This window comes from Ziziphus jujuba, chromosome 1, assembly GCF_031755915.1.
Source record: "Ziziphus jujuba cultivar Dongzao chromosome 1, ASM3175591v1".
Classification (NCBI taxonomy): Eukaryota; Viridiplantae; Streptophyta; class Magnoliopsida; order Rosales; family Rhamnaceae; genus Ziziphus; species Ziziphus jujuba.
In genome coordinates, this window is record NC_083379.1 from 16264752 (window position 1) to 16289098 (window position 24347).

The 24347-nt window shown below is 31.8% G+C and overlaps 1 protein-coding gene across 1 annotated transcript; it reads right to left on the reverse strand.

Moving 5' to 3' along the window:
- Positions 1–865: 865 nt before the first annotated feature.
- On the reverse strand, positions 866–19677 carry LOC107419322 (beta-glucosidase 46). Its single transcript, XM_048469774.2, is given in 13 exon segments — positions 866–1881; positions 2162–2270; positions 2435–2537; positions 2625–2880; positions 2996–3111; positions 3577–3743; positions 3746–3828; positions 3981–4068; positions 10428–10502; positions 10615–10690; positions 18727–18785; positions 19114–19180; positions 19474–19677. Coding segments are annotated over 13 exon segments (1572 nt in total). The 5' UTR covers positions 19627–19677; the 3' UTR covers positions 866–1661.
- Between the last annotated feature and the right edge of the window lie 4670 nt (positions 19678–24347).

Here is a 24347-nt window from a genome sequence, read left to right on the forward strand (position 1 = left end):
AATCCACCTGATAAAAGAATTACCTATGGTATTTGGTTCTGTAAATATCAACAGCAGAAGCATGGGATAGGATAATATGAAGGGCTGCAACTAGGACATTTACATAATAAGAAAAACAAAATCGGTCTGTTGGACAATCTGCTTTGGTTTTGCCACTTTGCTTTAACAATCAAGTAACGTTTTTTTATCAAAATGCTAAACGTACAGGTTGGTAGAGCATTTGGACTCTCTCACTTAAAAAAGGTAAAAGTTCAAGCATGGGGTTGAGAGTATGTTGTCCCACCAACCCCCTCATTTTTTAATTTATTTTTAAGATTATTTTACTATTTTATCCTATTTACAAACAATAATGCTTATCTTTAATTTATGTTAAAAAAATTTATTCATAATTGAAACGGAATGTATATCTTAATCTACAATAAAATACTTATTTAATTTTTTAACTAAGAGAAATTTGAGCTGCCTATTATTTGGTTTTAATTATAATTATTTTTTATTCTGTTTTTTGGTAGTTTTCACTATTACTTTGATTACCAGATTCTAACATAAAACTGTACTTTGTTTTGGCATTTGTTTTTATAATTTTTGATGAATATATTGTGATGTCAACTACTTTTATTTTTTTAAAATTATATTACCAATAAATTTTAATTTATAACTATGTAATATCATGTATGAATTTTGAATTGAAATTTTAAATTTTGAGATAGTTATGGAGGGGCATTTTCAAATGAATTTACATTATTTTCCAAAGAACTAAAACTAGTTCAAACGAAACTTTTTCTTAACTATATTGAAAAAAAAATAAAAATTTAGTGAGTTTTCACTGTATAATAATACCCTTTAACTTTTTTTCTGGTCACAGCGAGGCCGGGAAGAAAAAAAATAAGAAAAGGGTGAAAAGCTCAATATGGTGAGGCTCTCATCGATATGAAGTGCTAGTAATTGTTTTAAAAGCAACTTCATATAATTTATTTGTTCAAAATCAAATGCAAGGCCTGCATGTACGGCTTGGTGGGTGGTGGGATTCGAAAGTTAGAAAGTTGCTAAAGCACAGAGTTAGCAAGCATGGTTTCTGTCCAGGAGGCGAAGCTTATGCTTGGCCTTGTAATTTTTGTTTCATAAAAAATACTGGTAATTCACTCTTAACCAAAAAAAAAGAAAAATAAAATACTGGTAATTCACTTGTGTTGTGTTATCTAGCTAGGACATAGAAAGGGCTCTGCTTTTCATTTTTTTTCTTTTGTCCATTAGGATTACTCGAATTTAGAGCCTTCCATGAATATAATAAAAATATGATATGGTATATTTTACAAATAAATAAACATAGGAAAATTATCTAAAACTAACAATATAATTCTGATAGGAATTATATATATTTTTTCCAATTTCATTAAGGATCTATTTTAATTGTCTTTAATTGCATCGGAAAAAGTAAATTAAACTAAGATCTTAATTGTAAAGCTTTAATTTGCGGATCTTTTTTATCGAACTGTCCTGAGGGACTGGTTTCATTACATTGACAGTTTCATGATCATATTGAAGGTGAGGGGCGAAATTATTATTGTAATGATGAAAAATTCTCTATACATATATCTATAGATATATTATATTATTTCACCAAATATATATAAATCAATATATATTCTATTCTCTATTCCCTAATATTGGGAATGTTTTCCATGACGTCTTGGCATTAATGGGGATTTAACCTTATGCTCTGCAATGAACCGTTTGTACCAAGTTGCTGATAGTTTCCTACTTCTCTTTAGTGTTGCATAATCAACATGATAAAGTCCAAACCTTATTGTATATCCATGAGCCCACTCAAAGTTGTCCAGCAAGGACCACACGAAGTACCCCCTCACATCTGCTCCTTTCCTAATCAAACACATATACACATATAAAAAATACAATAGTAACATTATGAATTGTTGAATTGATGAGACAATAAAAAATTTAATAATGATTCCTTTCTTTTGATTCTTTTTCAAATTTGATAAATGTTGGTTGATCGTATATTTCATTCTCTTAGTAGCTAAGAATTTGAAAATAATTGATGATTCAACTTTGTATCATATTAAACATCCATTAACTTCGACCAAAAAACTGAAAATGAGTCCAAATTATGATCAGCAGTGAAATTGTATACTTTTCATACCTCATTGCTCTCAACAGGGCATCTATGTAGCCAGTCATGAACTCCACTCGTTTGACATCGTGGAGAAAATCAGGGGTGGTTAAATTTGGACTGTTATACTCGCTGTACCCTACAAAAAACCATCAAATTTTCTGTATCAGAGAAGGGAAAAAAAAAAAAAAGTTTTTTAAATTGGTTTATATCAACTTCTTCATACTCATTCCTCTCCGTGCAGCTTAGTTTTTATTTTATTTTATTTTACAATATATATATATATATATATATATATATTACCGTTCTCTGTAATGAACAAGGGTATGTTCTTGTATCTCTCCGTTATATAGAGAACTATTTTTTCCATTCCTTGTGGGTAAACTTTCTGCCAAGCTAACCCTGCCTGAACCACCAGTTGAAAAGCATAAGCATATATTTTTTGGGAGTCCATAAAGTTAATGTGTTACAGCAGGGTTTGAAAGTTACATACAGATTCTCCAATGGGGACACCATTTCTTTCTGAAGTTATAAGATTATAACCTTCTGTTCTGGAGGAGCCCAATCCTGGTTTACAGGGAGAAGAGATGCAATCTTGGACGTAGAAACCAGAATATTGATTGATGCCAATAAAATCCAATCCCACCTTCAGCCTCTCTACATCATTACTAGAAAACTTTGGCAAGACATTTCCAATAATGTTTTCCATATCGGTTGGATATTTCCCATATATAATTGGATCTAAGAACCTGCTTATATATATATATATATATATCAAACATGAAATATTAGTAATATTTCTTCAGCACGATCTGCAAATTAAAAATATTGGTCAAAAACAGGAAGGGGATAGAAGAAATTAACCACTTAGTAGCAAAGGAATGAGCCCTTTCAGCAGCTAACTTGTCTGCTGTGGAATTGCTGATTGGTTCATACCATCCCATGTGTAAGACAATCCCAATGCTACCTCCTTGCTCTTTCTGGGCATTAATTAGAGGAAATAAATTAAGAAACAATGTCCAATTAATGTTTCATGGCCTCTTGCACAGATATATAGGTTTCCCAATATTATTGCCAAGAAATATAAATTGAACTTTGCTTTTGTTTCCCTTCAAACATGGTTGAGGTTTACTCAACATCAATCTGCCACTAAATCCAACCATTACCATTTGGGTTTTGCTATATCTGTAACTAGTAATTATTAGCATTGGAATCCAGCTAACATGGGAATTATTTATTCGGTTTGTTCCTAACTAAATTTTTTTCAAAATAAATTCATTAGTGATAACAATAGAATTAGATTAGTTTATTTATTTATTTATTTATTATTACTCTTATTCATTTATTTTTGTTTTTTTTGTTATTATGATTTTTAATTTATATATATATATATATATATTCAATCCATCTATCCCTGTTTTTGGAAATAAAGCGATTTGCAATACCTGATATTTGTTTCTATAAAGATGAACTGCAGCTGCATGACTTAGGATAATATTATGAGCAGCAACAAATGGCTCTACATCAGAATCTCCATCACTACAATTTCCAAACTGCCTGGAACATCGAGATGGTGGGAATATACCGGTACGGTAACCAAATGTAACTTGAAGTTTGGTTCATTGAAGGTGACCCAGTACTTTACCCGGTCTCCAAATGATTTAAAACATATATCTGCAAAATATGCAAAATCCTCCCTGTACCAATTTTTAATATTATGCCATGATTAAATGTTTCAAATTACTATACATCTATGTAGATTTTAAAATATATACTTACAAAACCCACAATGAATTTCTTATTAAGGAAAAAAATAATAATTAAGAATTAAGAATTAAGAGTTACTTACTGTGATTCTGGATTTAGCCAACTGCCATATCTGTCTTCAAGCTCTTGGGGAACATCAAAATGGTGCAATGTTACGAATGGTTGAATCCCTGTAATTACTGGATATATAATTTGAAAAGCCAAAAACATAACATATATATATATATATAGTTTTAATTGGCTGTAAACATAATTCTCATCTTATGTTGGAAATATAGTTCCCAGTCAACATATAAGCACATTTCCACTTATTTTATATGTTATATATAAAAACTCTCTAGTCAGGAATCTCTTACTTATTAAAAGCTTATTTCAAAATGACTTTTTAAATTTTTTATTATTTTTTATAACACTTATTTGTTGTAATACTTATTTTCATAGTAGCATTTTTATTAAGAAGTGTTTCATAAAATAAATTGTTAAAGTTAAAAGTATATAAAATAAAAAAAGACTTAAAGTTATTTATGGTATTTTTACAGTTGAATTAAATACACTTTGCACTATTTTATTTTCATTCCGAAGTATTTATTTAGAACAGTATGGAAGCACCTGTAGTGCTTGCTTTTTTTTTTTCGAGGTTTTTGCTAAACATGTAAGCAGATGCTTTTTTCTCTAGGCCGCACTTATTAGAACTCCAGAAACACTACCAAACACACTCTAAATTAAAGATTCTTAAGTGGTAAATGCTCATAGTTGCCATATCTTATTTAAGATTTTTGGATTTTAAATTCAAATAACAATTGATAATACAGCTCATTAACAAACATTTGCCGTATAAATATTCTCGATCTAACTAAATTAGGAATTTCCTAAGGTTTCACTTGATAAATGATAAAATTAGTGAGAATTTAATCCACTTGAAAAAATAACAATGTTCATGTGTTTTATTTTGAAGTGGAAAAATATGGATCTAGAAAATTAAATTTTCATCTATGTCGGAATGTTATTCCTCCCTATGAAGGTGTTATTTTGACAATATTTGGAAAACTAGTTTTATAATTTTTTTTTTCTAAAATACAAATTTATCATTAATTTATTACATACAATTAAATTTAATTACTTAGAAATTTTAACTTACTTATTTTTACCAAACATAACAAGAGAAAAATTGATTCTTAAGAAATTAATTTCTGAGAATATAAATTTTGAAAATCAGTTCCCTTCAAAACTTTAACATTTTCCAAATAAGATCTAATAAAAAATTTATTCTCTCTCTCTCTCTCTCTCTCTCTCTATATATATATATATATATGATTTTGCTAACATGGGTTATGTTGCCCACCTTCTAATGCGGGACAAGTGTTGATTGCTCATGATTATATGATATAATCGCATTTAATTACATGTAAACCACATGGATTAGGTATTGATGTGCATATATATATATATATATATAACTAGGCTCGTATTGGATTTTATGGTTTTATCATAAGGTTTTTCTTTATCAACTATTGGGTTATTTTAATAGCTGAGATTTAATAATGCATTTGTGGTACATTAGGTTCTTTCAATTTTTTTTTTAAAAAAAAAATTAAGATTTTAGTATATCATTAAATTTATACCACTAATTTATTTTTAAATCCCAACTATTGAAGGGATCCAAATACTGATAAAAAAAATTGATGCTAAAACAATCAAGTTGATATGATGTGAGTCTTATTATCTCTCTCTCTCTCTCTCTCTCTATATATGTATATACACACATATATATATATATATATATATTCTTTTATCAGAAAATCATTAAGGCCTCACTTACTGGCTTTTAGATTGCTTTAAATGTTGATATTTAAAAATATATTTAGGTTTCAAATAAGTCCATACATACATAAATACATATATAGACATTTATATATATATATATATATAATACATATATATATATATATATACAATTAGGCTCATATTAGGACGATTAGTTGTTTTTAATATTATTTTTCTTTTATTAGCTTTTGAATTATATTAAAAACTACAATTTAAAAATCAAAGATGTTAAAATATGGATTTACTGACATACTAAAATCATATTTAGGAAAAATGAATCCATCAAAATCCAATTATTAATAAATATAATTTTAAATATCAATTCTGGATATAATATAAAAGTTAGAAAGTGAATTTTTGACATTAATCTTGATATTAAACATTTAATTTTAGATTGGTTGTATATATATATATATTAGTAAGTCTCTAATATAGAAATCTTTGACAAAAGTTAAGCCTAGGATTCTAATATTGACTGTTTGATCTTACCAACAGTTAAGATCATCAAATGGTTAAAGGCAAAAAAAAATCTCACATGCTTTTTATCTGTTATAACTTTAGAGATGGTCTTACTTCATCCATCATCAATGAGCCTCTCTTTCCTTTTCCAATTCCAAATTCTAGGTATTGTAAACTCTCCTCTATAATAATTTTTGTCTTAAAACTACATCATCATCTCATATTTTCAAGAGGAGCAATACTACAGGTATCAAATTTTTTTACCAAAATTTTGATAACTAATTATGTGGTAGTTTTTTAATGGTGTTAAATTAATATTGCACTATATTCATGGGAAGGTAAACCATTTAAAAGATGCTAAATCATGGATACCAAAATTTTGGTAAAAAAATTTGATCATTCTAGATTTATTTTATCAAGAGTATTTAACACGTAAATAAACACAATAAAAGAAAAACCTACATTAGACAAGGATTTAAAGAACCCCAAAAGCGAGCAAAGAAAAAAAAAAATCAATCCAAGGTATTTTATTTTTGTTTTTGTGTTGAATAATCATTGATGCCATTGGTGTCAATGGAGAATGCAATCTTTCATATTCTCAAATGCATTCAATGGAGAACATGTTTTTTGTGTAATACCCCATCCCGAAGTATACCGAAAATTTCTCAAGTTGACTGAAGTTGATCGAGTTTGACCGTCGTTGATTGAGAAGGGTCAAACTTTGACTTTTTGACTCAACAAGAATCCTAGGTCAACCGAGGCACTGTTATGAAGTATGCATCGACCCGAGTTCATAGACTAGGAGCACATTGAAAACGGAGCTACGGTTTGAAGGTTATAAGCAAAACAAGTTAAGGTCTGAACTGTTCGAAGGTGCCGATTGACTTTTTCTTCTTATAAAATTGAGCTTTGAATCATGTATGGTTGTAAAGTACTCATCGATACGAGTCCATAGACTAACAGCACGCCTAATTTGGACATGTCTTTGAAAAGTTATGGACCTGCAAAGTTGTCCAAATACTGTATTATTTTAATATTATTTTTAAATGTGTGAACTGTGTGAGTCACATATCAATTTGTTAGCCAATCCTGTGAGTGCACAGTGGCACTCATGGGTGGGCTTCTTATTGGGTGGATGAGTGTGTGAGCTAGGAGAGAGAGATGAGAGAGAAAGAGGGGAGGAAAGAGAGAGAGGTGAGAGAAACCACCACCACCGGCCACCCCCACTGACCATCTTCTGATCATTTCTAAGCCACATGCACCTGACCACCTTGTAGCCCATTCCTTTTCTGGCCAGCCATCCAAAATCCACGGCCAACCACGCACTGGGATCGCGGGTTTTTCCGTCAACAACATTGATAATGTTTTCCAATGATTTCTCCCAAATCAGCCATCCATTTTTGTCACCGCCGGTCCCATTAGAACATCCATCTTCCGATTTACCTCTCCACCAAAAATCACGGCCAGTGGCCACCAGATGTGCCGTCGGCAGTGGCGGTTGCTAGTGGGCATGGTGGCTCGCCGGAAACTGTGATTCCGGCAAGTTCCAAGTCATACCACCCACCCTTACCCACTAATTCGACCTCCCTGAATCCAAATCCAAGGTCAGTTTCCTTCAATTCTCGATGATTTGTGAGATTCGAGGACTTGAATTCTGAGAGATTTTTGATAAGATTCCGACCACCACGGGTCTGATCTCCAGAAGGTGAGATTCGATTCTTAAATCCTCGTGTTGTAAGCTTCGTTTTGATATATTATTTGCGAATTTTGGATGTCGTTTGTGTTAGCTCTTCCAGGTACTGTGTATTATTTATCCGAATAAAATATTTGATCTTGTATAATATTGATATTTTAGGAGCACGTGTGAATTGTGGAATCGATTTTGTGAAAGATCTTGATTGAATTGCGTGCTCAAGATGAGTGACTCACCTTTAAAAGAATTTTTATTCAAATACATTATTGATGTTTGCTGTTTAAAAGAATTTCTATTCAAATTTATAGTGCCAATTTTATGATGAATTGAGATATATTGCTGCCAAATTGTATTTTGGGTTGTGAAACTTTGACATTCTCCAGTAGCCTTTGGCTCATAGCTCAATGATCCCAATTAATGAAATTATCTCTATTTGTACCCAATTTGTTTATCATCTGGTGGTTACTCAATTGCCATGGTTGACAGACGACGGCCAGATCTTTTTCATTCAATTATTTGTCGATGGTTGTTGATTGTTGCTTGAGTGCCATAGTTGGACGATTTCAAGTTGAATAGGGAATTATATTTTTTACATTTAAAAAATTTAGAGTGAATGGGAAAGAATGTTACATGATAAATTTTCAAATCTAAATCTAATCTTGAGTATAAGATTCAACGGTTGATATTAGAATCATAGACTTAATTTTAGTTTAAAATTTTTTCATTAGTGTTTCACTTTATTTTTTATAAGTCTACCTAATCTGCTAAAGAATCAGTCTTTTAGATTTAGTTTCAAAAATAGCTCAAGCCCAATTAAACAAGCCCAAATAAATATAACTGTTGTAATTAAAATCTTTAGCATAATATTGTCAAAGTGATATGGTGATAAGAAAATTATTGTATATATATCAATCTCAATCTTTTATCAGGTTGACTGAAAAATTTATAAATCAAACCTTAGATTTAGTTCTAAAATAGATCCAATCAAATTAACGAGCCCAAACAAATCTAAGCGTTTTCATTAAAAATATTACTATAATATTGTCACTTGATACACTTCTTATCTATGGTTAACGTTTTGCCATGCATATATCTATGATTTAGTTAAAGTATAAATTCCCTTGTAAGAAACTTTCTCTCTTTATATATACAGTCATACTATGGGTGTAGTCGTTGCATACCATAAATGGGTGTCAGCTCTTGACTACAGCTAATTAGTAGGATATCTCGATTGCATATTATAATTTATGGGATTTATGTCTAAATTACATGTAATGGCGCTAATGGCTATCATGTAATGAGTGACTATGCCTATAATATGAAAATTATATATTATTTATATAATATAATATATATATATATATATTTTTTTTCTAGTCTAATAATTCTAGGTGTATAATAAGTAGAGTCGGACCAAATATTGACATTCTCAAGTTTGGCTAAGTAAAGTCAAGCTAAGTATTGACATTTTCAAGTTTGGCTTGCATGATTTTAAGAGTACTCAAGTTTGATTTAAGTTTACAAAATTTTGAAATTACTTGTTTAAACTCAACTTAACTCATTACATGACAAAAATTTAAAAACTTGAATATATATATTTTTTAACATTAATAGTTAATAAATTTTAGTTATTCTATTAAATTATTATAAAATTAATTTAATTTTAAAAAGTTTATAAATTTAAAATATAAAAAATATTATTATGCATTTTAAATATTCAATGTGCCTAAATTCATAATAAAATCTTTATATAAATACATATAAATAATAAATTCAAACTATTTATAAGCTATTCACGAGCTTAATTTATTGCTTAAAATCATATTAAGAGTTTCATTTCTTGTTCAAGCTAGGTTTGTTTTCTTACTAATCAAATTCAAGCAAGTTAAAATCGAGCAGAGTTCAAGCTGATCATGAGTTGAGCCTACTTACATGCTTAAGTAATCCGTAAGTTTCTTACCTGATAAATGCTAAAGGTTATAGCATCCGATTTTAAGTTTTAAGATTCAAATTAAAATAACAACTCACACATGGAATGCATGAATACAATAGTTATTCTATAGATTTAGTTTTTTCTAAGTTTGATACCTTTTTGAATTTGGGAATAACTATTTTATATGAATAAATGTGATTATATTTGAAAGAATAATAATTTCTTTTTAAAACCTTCGAATTTTTATTTCTATATTTTAATATTGATAAATTTTAAATATTCTTACTATATTTTGATAAGTTTATATTTAAATTGATTATCATATACTTAAACTATATAAATAGATATAAAATTTAACTTTTAATTAATTTTTATCAAATTTGAATATTTTTGGAAAAAAAAATATTTATAGAAGTTTAACCTTATTTCTAATTTAATATTTTTACTAAAATAAGAATGATTATTTCTTTTTCCATTTTCTATTTTTATAAATAACTATTCCTATTAGTTAGCCATTCGCATTCGTGCCCTTGTTGTATACATGTATGCATATATATATATATATATATACATATTAATTTTAATAAGAAATTAATATGATGAGATGGATGGAGATTCACCTTTAGCTAGAAGAGCATCAATGACGTTGTTGTAGAAGTTGATGCCGGCCAGGTTTACATCTCCAAATCTCCCTTCTGTTTCAAATTGTGTCTCATGGAATTTCAGATAGAATTCTTTGTTTGGTTTGTATGGTTTTTATTTGGTGAAAGTATTCAAAGGATTAGCAGAGGGAAAGAGAAAACAAACTAGGCAAAATTCTGGTCCATGAAATTGAGAATCTGTAGCTGTTAACACCAAGGGACTCCATAAGATCTATGTCTTCCTGTTGTTATCAATATATATTGCCACTTGTTAGTGATCCGTACATTAAATTAAATCACACCTTCAGTTACTCATCAATAACTTATAAATAATCCCTTAAAACTATGTAGATAATAGTAAAGGTAAATATTCAACTTGAATATCAATATGTATTTTTAAAAATTACGCATCAATATTGTGATATATATATATATATATATATATATGCAATGCAGGGATTTAATGATAGATTTTTCTAGAAAAAATAATGGATTTACCATTAATTTGTTCCATGGAAATTTATGATTATAAATTTGTATTTGTAAATATTAACAGTTTAAAATACTTTAATGTAATTTAAACTAAATGATAATGCTAAGCAATATATTGTACTTTGGAAGGAAAAGAAGTACATATATTGTACTTGGCCTATTCAAGCAGTTTATCTTTTGGACAATAATGAAGTTTCCAAATATGATAATCCTTTTTGTTTTTTTTCAGGTGAAACCTCAAAAAAATGATAATGCTAGCGCAGAGTGATGGAAGATGGAAGTGATAATGTTTAACTGATTAATAGTCACATCAATAATGTTGACTAATTTTTCATTAAAAAAATTAATAATCATATCAATATTACAAAATAAATATAATCACATCATCTATTAGCTATCATTAATATCGGACTTGATAATTGATGCCACGCACTCTAGACACCGCGCTTGTAAGCCAAACGAAAATTTTTTTTACTCCCCAAAGTGAAAATGAAAGCGTGGCGCTCCGCTGCATTGAATGATTGATCGAGTTACTAAAGTGTATGTAGAAAAAAAAACCTCTTCCATGGCGATTCTCTCTTATAGATCTGCCATCTAAGTCCTGCTACAGACTGCTTAGGTGATATAATCAGTTTCAAAGCTGGTTAGTCTCTGTTTTAGTTTTCTTTTCCTTTCTACAAGCTTTCCCCTTTCTTCTCTCTTTTTGTTTTTGGGGGTTTTTTTTTTTTGGTTTCTGCTGGAATGGGGCAAGATCAACTGGGTTTTATTCCTCTTCATGAATCACTTAGAACATTATCTCTTCAACCAAGGACACAGGGGGGCGAGCTCGCTTGTAACAGAGTCTTGGTAGGGAAGCTACTTTCTACCCGTACCTTTCGCCAGTTCACAATAGGAGAAATTATTTCCAAAACTTGGAATTTAATGGGCAAAGTCAAGATTGAAAAATTGGAAGAAAACATTTTCAAATTCTCCTTTGAGCGGTCAGGGGAAAAGGAAAGGATTTTCAAAAGTCGACCATGGACTTTTAATGGGGCACACATCATTCTCAAGGAATGGCTAGAGACTTTAGCGCTATCTGAGATTTCTTTCAAATTCTCGACTTTCACAGTCCAAATTCACGGTCTTCCACCAATTTATTTACATGCTGAGGCAGCTTTTCAAATTGGAGCACGTTTAGGGAAGGTTGTCAAAGAGTCTATTACAAGAAAATCGGTTGTTTCTCAACGTTTCCTACGTTTTAAAGTGGACATTGACACAGACAACCCTCTCCCGGCTGGCTTTTTTCTAGAGAGAGCAGAAGGAGATGAGTTATGGGTCCAGTTCAAATTTGAAAGATTAAGTGATTTCTGCTACAAATGTGGGCGTCTATTCCATGTGACCGGAAAATGTCTGTTTGAAAAACCGGCAATGATCAGAGCAAGCACAGGAATCGAAACTCGCCTTTATGGGCCATGGATCAGATCGGAGACTTCGGGCAGTCTACAGTTTGTCAATCCGCCGATGGCAATTAATGAAGAGATCCATCTAAACAGACAAGCAAGTCAGATAGAATCTAGGGAAATTATCATTCCCAATAATTTTCGGCTGACAGACACCGTTCACCAAAGCCAGGCGAAGCTCGAGGAGAAAGGAAAAAGCAGCAGCAGCCTTTGTCAGACTTGGAAGAAGAAATACTTTGAGAATATCAAAGATTTGTGCCCAGAGGTCGATGCTCTCAGTCTTACCCTAAAAAGACATGATTTAAATTTTGAAAAGGAGTTGCAGGAGGAGGTTCTGCAGAGATTTAAGAGCCCAAAGTTTAATGTATTGGGCCTAAGTAATTGGGCTGCATCTATTATTAAGTCCATAGCAACTTCTAAAGACACCGAAAGAAAAGAAATAGACTCCCTTGACTCGGGCTTCTTAGAAACTATTGGACTGGGCCCACCTGCTTTAGTGAAAGCCTCGGGCAAGCAGATATGCTCAATTGATTTGCACAAGTCAATTTCAACTCAAAAACGCCCAGCCCCAGTTGATTTGTGTGGCCCCCCTTGTAGCTATTTACGATTAGAAGAGCCCATTGATGGTATTTTCCAAGAAGGAACGAGTAGTTATGGATTCGCTGGATCTTCTCTCCCAGACTCCCAACAAGTAAACCCCCCTGATTTAAACAACTTTACAGGAGAAGTGGTGACCGAAACCTGTGAGCTATCTCTGGAAAATATTGCTTTTGGTGGTGAATCACCCAGAGAAAGAAGAATTCCCCCTGCTCAAGAATCAAGGAGGACAAGATCCTGGAAAAAAGATGCACGAAGAAGGATTTTATCCCACTTAGAGGAAAGTCGACCACTGGAGAGAGCTGAAGGGTCCTTTTCCAGGCGAAAGTTGGATTTTCAATAGGCCAAGGAGGCGGGCCCTCTCATGCCCCCCCCTCAGCCTTGAAAATTCTTTCATGGAACTGTAGGGGATTATGTAACCTGGCGGTTACAAATGTTTTAAAAAACTTAGTCAGAAACCACAATCCTTCATGCCTTTTTCTATGTGAGACAAAAGGGAGTAGGAAACGGTTAGAAAAGGTGAGTAGAAGTCTTGGCTTCTTTAATGTTGAGATTATTGAGGCCAAAGGAAATGCAGGGGGCTTGTGTCTGATGTGGAAGGATGAGTGCAATTTTAGTATTTTTTGGTCCTCTGAGCGAATCATTTGCGGGATTGCTTCTGATGAGGAAGGATATCCTAGTTGGAGTTTTCTGGCTTGCCATGGCACTCCATATAATTCGGAAAAGAACCAATTCTGGACCCATCTTGCTAAGGTTGTGTCTGTTTGGGAGAGACCCTGGATTTTATTTGGTGACCTTAATGAGGTGATCGATAGCTCGGAAAAATTCGGAGGCCGTCCTATTTGGAGAAAAAGACTCCACTTGAAAAACTTTATGCAGGAAGTTGATGGTAGCGATCTTGGGTTTATCGGAAGACGTTTCACATGGGACAACAGACAATGCGGCCAAGCGCTTATTAGGGAAAGGATTGACAGAGTAGTGGTGAATAAAGAATGGATTGCTAAATTTCTTCTATCTTTAGTGGAGCATCTTATGTTTGAAGAATCAGATAATTGCCCAATTCTTATTAGGCTAGGTGGTCAAGAGAAGAGAATAAAGAAACCTTTCAGATTTTTGAAGGTCTGGACTACTGACAGATCTAGCAATTATGTTATAGAGAAAGCTTGGAATGCAGACATTCGACCTGGGATGAATTGCCACAAAGTAAAAAGAAGCTTTCAGGAAACTACTAAGGCCCTAAGGATATGGAATATGGAGGTCTTCGGTTTTGCTGATAAAGAAATTCGAAATCTTGAAGCCGATCTCCTTCTTCTTCAGCAACGGGAGGATAGAGACATGGGAAAAGAAGCTGAAGTTTTGGATAAGTTGAGGTTACATAGATCTAGATGGGAGTCTATCTTACGTCAGAAATCTAGAAAAACTTGGCTCAAAGAAGGGGACAAGAACACTAAATTCTTTCACTCAAGTCTTCTGAACAGAAGAAGGAAGAATAAAATCCAGGCAATTAAGGATGATCAAAGGGGGCTTTCTAATCCGGATCAGATAAGACAGTACTTTCTTAACCATTTTAAAGAACTCTACAAATTTGATTTTCCACAAATTCCGGAGAATTTTAAAGAGCTTGGAGAGAGACTTATTTCGCCTGAAGATAATATAGCCTTATTGAGATTACCTACGCCAGAGGAAGTTAAGGAGGCAATATGGAATTTGCACCCGTTGAAAAGTCCAGGTCCAGATGGTTACCCAGGTATATTCTTTCGATCATACTGGAATATTGTACAAGATAAGGTGGTAAAATACACGCAGGAATGTTTTCGATTACAAAGGATACCTTCTTCGATGAATGAAACTTTTATTGTTCTAATCCCTAAGATCAATCAACCTCAGAATTTTAATCATTTCAGACCAATTAGTTTATGCAACTTTGTGTATAAAATTGTGTCCAAGATTTTAGCAGGGAGACTTAGCAATGTTATTGAGAAGATTATTTCTCCTTACCAAGGCGCTTTTGTTAAAGGACGTTGGATAGCGGAGAACACTGTGATTGCCCAATAACTAGTTCACAAAATTCGAAAACACAAAGGAAAACAAGGCCTTATGATGATCAAAATAGACTTAAAGAAGGCTTACGATTGCCTTGAATGGAGTTTTGTTGATAAAGTTTTGGAATTGTGGGGCTTTTCTAGCGAGTTCCGGTGGATGATTCGGAGCTGCTTAAGCTCGGTGCACTACTCTCTCCTCCTTAATGGCAGCGTGTGTGGCACTTTTCAGCCCGAACGTGGGATTCATCAAGGTGATCCCCTCTCACCTATACTTTTTATACTCTGCTCTGAAATTTTGTCCAGACTTCTGCTAAAAGAGGAAGATCAAGATAGATTACACGGAATTAAAGTGGACCGTAATGCTCCAGCAATCTCACACCTCATGTATGCGGATGATCTAATCATCTCCTGTCGAGCAAACCCCAAAGATGTCACTATTATCAAGGAGTGTTTATCTTATTTCTGCAGCTGGTCGGGGCAAGAGGTAAATGAAGAGAAATCCAACATTTTCTTTTCAAGGTCCATTCCTCGGAAAGCAAAAATGGCCATCAAAGAAATCCTAGGATTCAAGGATATGGGAACCTCGGCAATCTACTTGGGGAATTCATTGGTTTTTGGGAGAAACAAAACGAAAGAATTCCATATTCTCAAAGAACGGATCAAAGGAAGACTTGAGGGATGGAATAGACATTTTCTTTCAAAGGTTGGAAAGGCAACATTGATCAAATCCGTGGTTCAAGCAATCCCTAGCTACACAATGTCCACCTTTTTACTTCCTGTAAATGTGTGCGAAGATATGGATGCCATTGTTCGAAAATTTTGGTGGGAGTCCAAGCCGAATGCTACAGGTTTTTTGGCTCTGAAGGCTTGGAAGGACCTGTGTAGGCCTAAGGAAATGGGAGGTTTAGGCTTCAGAAGCTTTAAGGATTTAAATTTGGCCCTTGTTGCTAAGCTCGGTTGGAAATTGGCTTGTGAAGAAGATAGCCTATGGACAAGATTAATGAAGGCGAAATATCTGAGAAATGAAACTTTTTTTGGTTATAAACTAAAAAAAGGGACCTCTTGGGTATGGCAAGGAATCATCAAAACAAGAAATATCATAAGGAAGGGATCATGTTTTCAAGTTGGAGATGGTGTGACAATAGATATTTGGAAGGACCCATGGCTGCCGGTATAGAGTCAAAAAATCCTACTGCAAGACTTGAATCAGATGTTTCACGATGGAGGAGAGTTTTTGAGCTTCGAGATGAGAGAACTAATCAGTGGAAAGAGACTGAGATTCGTCATTTTTTTCATCTGGACTCTGCTGAAGCTATTTTACAGTTGTAGAGATAAACTTATCTGGAAAGGCAATAAGGAAGGCAAGTTCTCAGTTAAACATTGCTTTGAATTTCTATGTATGTTAGACCAAAGCAGAGAATCAGAGGCTATTTGGAAAAATCTGTGGAACATCAAGATGCATGAACGTCTTAAAATGTTTCTGTGGAGAGTGCTGTCCAATGTGATTCCCACCAGAGATTTGATTTTTACTAGAATTGGGAAAGGGGACCGCAACTGTGTTTGGTGTGAAGACAAAGAGGAAACATTATTGCACATTTTCAAGGACTGTCACTTTATCAGAAGACTAGCTTTTGCCAGTAACTGGGGGTGTAGACTTGAGAACTGGAATGTGTCCAACACGAAGGAGCTAGTGGAGATGTGTATAAATCCTATTACAGCTGGAGGATGTCAAGGCAAAGATAAGAGATCAATCTCCATCTTTCTTACCACTTTACTTTATTTTACTTGGCTTTGTAGAAATGAAAAGGTTTTTTCGGACTCTTTCCCTAGCCAGGATATGTTACAACGGTTCAACATTCTTGTTGATGAATTTGAAAGTGTGGAAGAGTTAATTCACAATTGCTCTTCAAAGGAACGATGGAGCCCTCCAACTAAAGGGTGGTGGAAAATCAACTCTGATGCAGCCTTTAACAATGATCAAGCTGGGATTGCTTTTGTTGCTAGGGACTGGAAGGGGGAGGTCGTTTACTGCGATTCTAAACGTATTTTTTATAGTTCTCCTCTAGAGGTTGAGGTGAAGGCCCTTTCTTGGGCAGCCGAGACGGCTGAGAGGAACAACTGACAAGACCTTTGCTGGTCTTCGGATTGTAGAGAAGCTGTAAACACTATCCTCTCGGCGGACAATCCTTTGGTGTGGGAAACAAGGCATGATATAATTTTCCTTAGATCTTTATTTAAAAAGGAGAATTGGTGCCTATCCTGGAACTCCAGAAATTCTAATAGGGTGGTTGACTTGATGGCCAAGAAAGCCCTTCAGACAGGATCATCTTTTGTTTGGCTTGCTTGTAATGCAGGTTCATTTCCTAAGGACATATCGGACTTGTTAGCTTTTGATGCCTTGGGAAGTAACCTATCTATGTAATTTCCTCCTTTTTTTGGGAGGTTCTCTTTTTGGTCTTGTGCAATGAAATGTCAAAAAAAAAAAAAAAAAGAATCTTTTTTGGGTAATAAAATGCAAAAGACTCTTCTGAATACGAAAGTCATACTTAATTGATGACAAAATGGCTGGTTAGGAGCCCCTGTGTCAAAGATGATGCATGTTCAACTCATTGGGTGGGGACACAGGGGACAGCCGAAAAAAACAAAGAAGAAGAAAAGAAGAAAAGTCATACCTAATTCCAAACACGTATTCCAGTGTCCTTTTGCTGCACAGGTAGAAATTCACGTGGGAACAACAAATTCAATTTATTATGGTCCTTCCCTACAGAAGTTTTATTGTTTTATTGCTTTTTTTTTTTTTTTTTTTCCAATTTATTTTGGTCCTTCCTGCTGAAGGTTTTTTATTTTATTTTTATTTATTTATTTTTTTGTTTCCAAACACATATTTCAGCGTCTTTTTGCAGCACAGGTAGAAATTCACGTGGGGACAACTGATTCAATTTAATATGGTCCTTCCCTACGAGAGATTTTTTTTTTTTTTTTTTTTTTTTTTTTGTTGCGTTCACTGACGAAGATATGTTGCTTGTGTTTTAATTTTCAGCACATGAAGTACCATATATAATAATGATAAAAAAAAAATACCATACATAATAATTCGCCAATTAATTTCGCTAACTACTACAATTAGCTAATGACATGATCTTGATGATGAAAAGAAAAAAATCATTGTTAACAGTGCCCACCACCCAAAAACAAAATCAATAAAAAACACCAACGATTAACGTGCAGAATTGTACGCAACCTTATTCATCCAAAAATAAAAATAAAAAAAAAACCAACAACAACAACAAACTTATCTGTATATGGAAAAATAGGTTTTCCTTTTCACTTCAGTTTTAAAATCACATCACCAATATTAGTTTGTGATTAGGCATAATATAATGAAAAATTCATTATCCTTTTTAGCAATAATATTTGGAATCCCCATATTTCCATTATAAAATATAAAAATAGTTGATTACACATTACATTGAGATGCTAGATCCTTATTTCATGCCATAAGTGTCGGATGGCTAATAAAATATCCAAATTTAAATTTAAATCTGTACGTACTTAAAAAAAAAAAATCTTGCTTTTATAATTATTATTATATTATGGATTCTCAAAACAGACAATATCTTTTATTGATTGATTTAAAGTAGAGCAAAATCATATTAGTAATCAATCACAACTATACGAGGTAACGGAAGTAGCTAGAAGTTTGATTACCAGATAGCGATGGTAGTGATCCACTGCAACATCTCCATTACTTCCATCTTCTATGTTGCCTGCAATGATTCATAAAGCCAATTACTTTCTTCTTCTTTTTCTTTTCTTATTATATTATTTTGCTTTAATTTATTCAAAACATGTCAATATTTATTGATTTCGCAGGGCCTACTTCATAGTTTATATTTATAAATGCTGCTTTTATTTTATTTTTTTATTTTACTGGGAAACGAACGTGTATATTCTATTTAAAAAAAAAAAAAAAACTTTTTTTTTTTTTTTTTTTTTTTCAGTTTGGAGTTGGAAACTTCAAGAATGAAGAGCAGGGTTTTGTTTGGATGGATGGAATTTTTATTTTTTATTTTTTTCCTTTTTTTTATGTCTCACCTGAAGTGTGCGAGAAAACGTCCCAGTTATTGAGCCCTTTACCATCGGTTATGTAAGCCCCTTCATACTGCATGTAAGATTTAGATCATCATCCTAAGTATAACTATAACAGAGCCATTTATTCATTCATTCTCTCTGGAAAATTTAATGAATCTATATATATATATATATATATCACATTGGGTATTTTTCCTCTGTATGGTTTTGTGCTTTCACTTGTAATTAATAATCCCATTTTGTGATTAAGCAGATAGATGAAGAAGATGATTGTGACCATAAACAAGTGAATCGAAACTAGTTAAGAGAAATAGCAGTTTGGAATTAATTAATAAAATTAAAGATGGAGATGGTCAAAGTCACCTGATAGGAAGAGGAAGCAGTACCAAAGAGAAAGTTGGAGGGAAGTGAAGAGGGATCTGAGCTTTCCTTCATGGACATGAAAGCAGGTAGTGATGCAACAAGTATCTCTATCAGTAACACAGCTTTGTGAACAGTTTGAACTCCCATTTCCATGGCGATATTTGCTAAACTCTCTCACTGGCTTGCGATATGCCTATTGCAAGATGGATAGTGCTTTTAAATGATATCGAAGAAATAGAGAAAGCATTAAATAATAAACATATTATTATGTAGGGCCCAATGCCACCCCACCCAACCTTTTTTTATTGGTTGTTTCCCACACCTCTGCTAAATGCTTTTGAATTTTTTTAATATTATTTTTTTTTAATTTTTTTTTTGTGTTTTAAATAATTTGTTTTATTTATTAATTTTTTGCTAAGAATTTGTTTCATTTACCTAAACCATCATCTTTACATATATTTCTACTATTTTTCTCATTTATTTATTTATTTATTTTGCTATCTTATTTAACTAAGATAATAAGATTATACTTTATTACCAATTTTTTATTTTTTTTTAAAACTAATTAACCAACTTTTTAGTTATATCAGGCTTGATATATAAAAAAAAGTTATATCATGTTTATTTAAATATTGTTATTTAATAGAAAAATACTAGAAATGTACCTTTTTTAACAATATAATATTTATTTAATTACCTTTTGATTAGAAATTTATTTAAACTTTTGATTTTAATGACAAATTTCTTTTATTATTATTTTCATTTATTTTTGTGATTAATTTTATATATTTAAAATATACAATAAGTGTACAACCTATTTAAGAAAAATACCCAGATTATGAATCTTTGATAAGGCCAATGAAGTGGACTGTTTATGGATCTTATATTTGATTTTTCTGTATAGTCTAAAGTTTTAATTTGACTGGTATATCATAGTGTAGAGTTTATTGAACTTGTCATAGACTAGCGACACGTGTAATTCTGAGTTACGCTTAGGAAATTATTGTTCTAGAGAGTTTTTAAATATCAATATAGATCTATGTTCAAACTATTCTATATTTTCATCTTTTAATAGACTCAAGACCTATATATACTTCAAGAACTATGTCTTTATTAAACAAATTGAAAAATATTCAAAAAGCCCCTAAACCATTTAGTAGACCCAAAACCCGTGAAATTTATTCAACCAAACCCATCAACACCAACAACCAGCTCACACCGATTTTCTTTTTTCCCAGCCACCATTAATTACCATATGCCAGCCAGGGTTGTTGCTTGCCATTTGACGAACTCCGCCCCCAAGTCTCTGGCCAGATTATGGCCAAATAGAATGGGCTGGCCAGTCAATCATTGTGACAAGGCTGGGTCGCAGGAGATTTTTTCATTTTTCGGTAATTCTAGGCCAATCCATACTTTTTATCCCCTATTTTGAAACCTCTGATCTTGAATCCAGTCTCTATTTATCAAATTTCTTCATGATTTTGAGAGATCCATCAACATTAAGTTCGGCCAAATTTTCTAACGTGTTTTCCAACCACCAATAATGTTTTTGGACTAAGGTCAACTTAGATTCTTGTTACCCATTCTAAAAGATTTCCACTCATATAAAGTTTGTAAATTTAGATATCGTTTGATAATGTTTTCATTTATATGTCAATTAATTAATACCGAATAGAAACTGGATTGTATTTGGATACAATTGGACAACTTGGACAAAATTGAAATTGTATTTACATAAATAGGTGTTAATGGGACTTAGTAGAAAGTTCAATTTTAATAAATTGTCTTCTGGATGAAAAACCTCAATTTTGGATATTTGGTATTTAGGGCTCACAGTATAATTGGACTACTCGTGTTTAATTTTAGAAATTTTAGAGTTATAAAAGTTATTTTGGAACATTGATATACACCAATACCTTAGATTTGATTTTTGAAGTTTGAGGCATATTTTATTATATTATAAGCACTTATACTAAGCTTGGAGGCCACCTCACGGAGGAGTAGAGTGGACATCTGTGGTATCTGCTAGTGATTTATATTTTTAAATATTTTTGGACATATTAATACAATTATATAGTTTGAATATTTTATATATATGGTTTGATGTAAATACTTATTGAATATATCTATAAATATATACTTTTACATATATGTGTTATCATTTTATGTGAATTTTGGCAATATTTTAAATGATTTTAAATTTAAATGAGTTATGGTGAACTTGGAAGTTTTGGTATTTAAATATCTGGGTACTTAAATTGATATTTTAGTCCTTTGAAAAATATTTGATTTTGAGAAAGTGAATTTAAAATTATATATTTTTAAACATGTTTAAGTGTTTATATTCCAAAATGCTTAAAAAATGGGCTTTGGTAATATATATTTCCCTATTGGTATTTATGTTTCGGTATGAAATAATGATTTTTAAATATTTGGAGTATTTAAATAAATGTTTGAGTTTGAATATTAAATTTCAGTTTACAATACTATATATGTTTGGAAAAAATAGAAAATATGATTTTGAAAGGATGGTTTATAAATATTGCACTGTTGCTTTTAAATGGTGTACTATATAGTATCAATGGTTCTATTTATATTATTAGCTACGCGTAGACTTAGTCATCCTATGTGTAGTTGCAATATAAGAGAATGCTTATGAGCTGTGTGACATTTTCTAGGAGTGATGATGAGTTGTGTGCCACTTCCTCATGGTCATAAGATGATAGGTTATCATGACATGAGAGAATAATAATGAGAGGTGTGCCATACTTTTGGAATGATGATGAGTTGTGTGCCACTATCTTATGATGCTAGTTTTTGTATATCTCTTTACTGTATGATGGTGTTTTGAGATATCATGTATCATTTGGTAACACTATGTATATCATATGATACATTATATGTGTTTTTTATGATATTTTGGTCGTTTTAGTATGTTTCATTATTGTTTTTAAATTATGATTATATTGTTTATTGTATAGTATTAATTTATGTTTCAGTTTATTAATGATATTTTAAAATTTTTAATTATAAAATACTTATTTATGATATTGATTTAGGATACAAGTTGGGTTTTGTAAAATGATTTTAAACGGGAGAACTTTTTAAAAGAGTGAAAATGAGATCTTGAGTGAAAAGTTTTGAAATTAAATGGCTATTTTCATGTTATTATTTTATTCCATTCACTAAGTTTACATCATAGTTTTATATTTTTATATTGTTCCATTAGGCCTTAGCTAACATGTTATGCACCCTATGTCTGGCATTTTTGTCATCTTTCTAGTATATTATCATCTCATATTTTTATGGCCGTTGTTATTCCCTTATTGATGTATTTTCCTTTTCACGTACTTTTGTAGACTTATTTTTTTTATCGTTTTTTATTCAGTTTTAAGCTTCTGCACTTTTTTAGATTACTTTGGTAGAATGACCTAATATGTATAATTTTTTATTTTATTTCTTTTTCTTTGGATTTGGATTTGAAACCCTTGATTTGATATTGTCAATTTATGAAAAATCTTTTAGAGTTATTATTGGTATTTTACTTGTACTATTGGATTACATTAATTTTATAGGAGGTCCCATTTGACTTTTTGGTGCTGATTTGATAGAGTTATTCAAGACGAGACCACTTTGGACATCTGGGAAGGAGTCCGAGGGTGGTCCTATCAATAAGTTTGGAGCAATTATCAAGAAACACATAGAAATAAAACATTCATTTCACCATTACTAGAGATTAATGTTTGAAAAGGGTTTTGTAAGCTTGTCAATCCCTTTACATCATATATATATAAATATATATATATTTTTTCTTTTCAAATAAAAAAATTGTTTTAATAAATCTTCTAATTGGTTAGACTCTATATAGCTAAATTTGTTGCATTTTATGTATATAATTATTTCTTCAAAACACACATTTGAAAACAATTTGATGCTTAATTTTGTAATGGTGATCCCTACAAAAAAATAAAAAATAAAAAATTATGGGTCTGCCACCATATATATAGTTAATCTTTCATCAAGATATTCTAATGGATTTTGGTATAGATCTATTACATGATTTTTTTTCCCCATAACATGTTGCATAATGTGAATTTTCATTAAATCTATGACGATTAGTCCCAAGAAATAAATAAGAATTTAAATGTTACATGGTTTGACTAGATTTGACTAATTGGACTACATGAGGGCCATAAGTTTTAGATTGATTGGTACACTATGGGTGTAGAGTTCGTTGATGTGAGTTCGTGACTGGCAATATATTTAATTTTGAGTTACGGTTAGAAAGTTATAGTTTTGAAAAATTTTGAGCATAAATATTTTATCTATGACTAAATCAATCTTGAATTTTTATCTTTTAGTGGATCCAAAGCATATAAATACATGGGAAAGCTTGCTCATTTTAAACAAATCCAAAAATACCAAAATTGTCTCAAAACCCATTAGATTTTCAACGCAACCTATAATGTTAGGACCTGTCCAAAATTCCTTACCGGAACCCTAGATAAACCCTGATCCCAGAAAAATCTTACCGGACCTTCCAATGGAAAATCTGGTAGCATCTCCTCTAAGGGCTTGACTTACCACAAAATTCTCTGCATATAAAACACGCTTCTAAATACACCACCTTATTCCTCTCATCTTGCTACAATTTAATTCCACAAATTTGCAGCAGTTCAAATAAATACAGAGAATCAGTGCATAAGTAATTAAGTAATACATCCAACATAGTACACAGAGCATAAATAAAATTCTAAGTGTGATAGTTATTATAAATAGAGTAGAAAGAAATATTATAAGGTAAAAAGTGAAGAAAAGGAGACTTCTCAGATTTCCAGGAACAATCAAGCCGTCGAGCTCACCTCGATCGACAA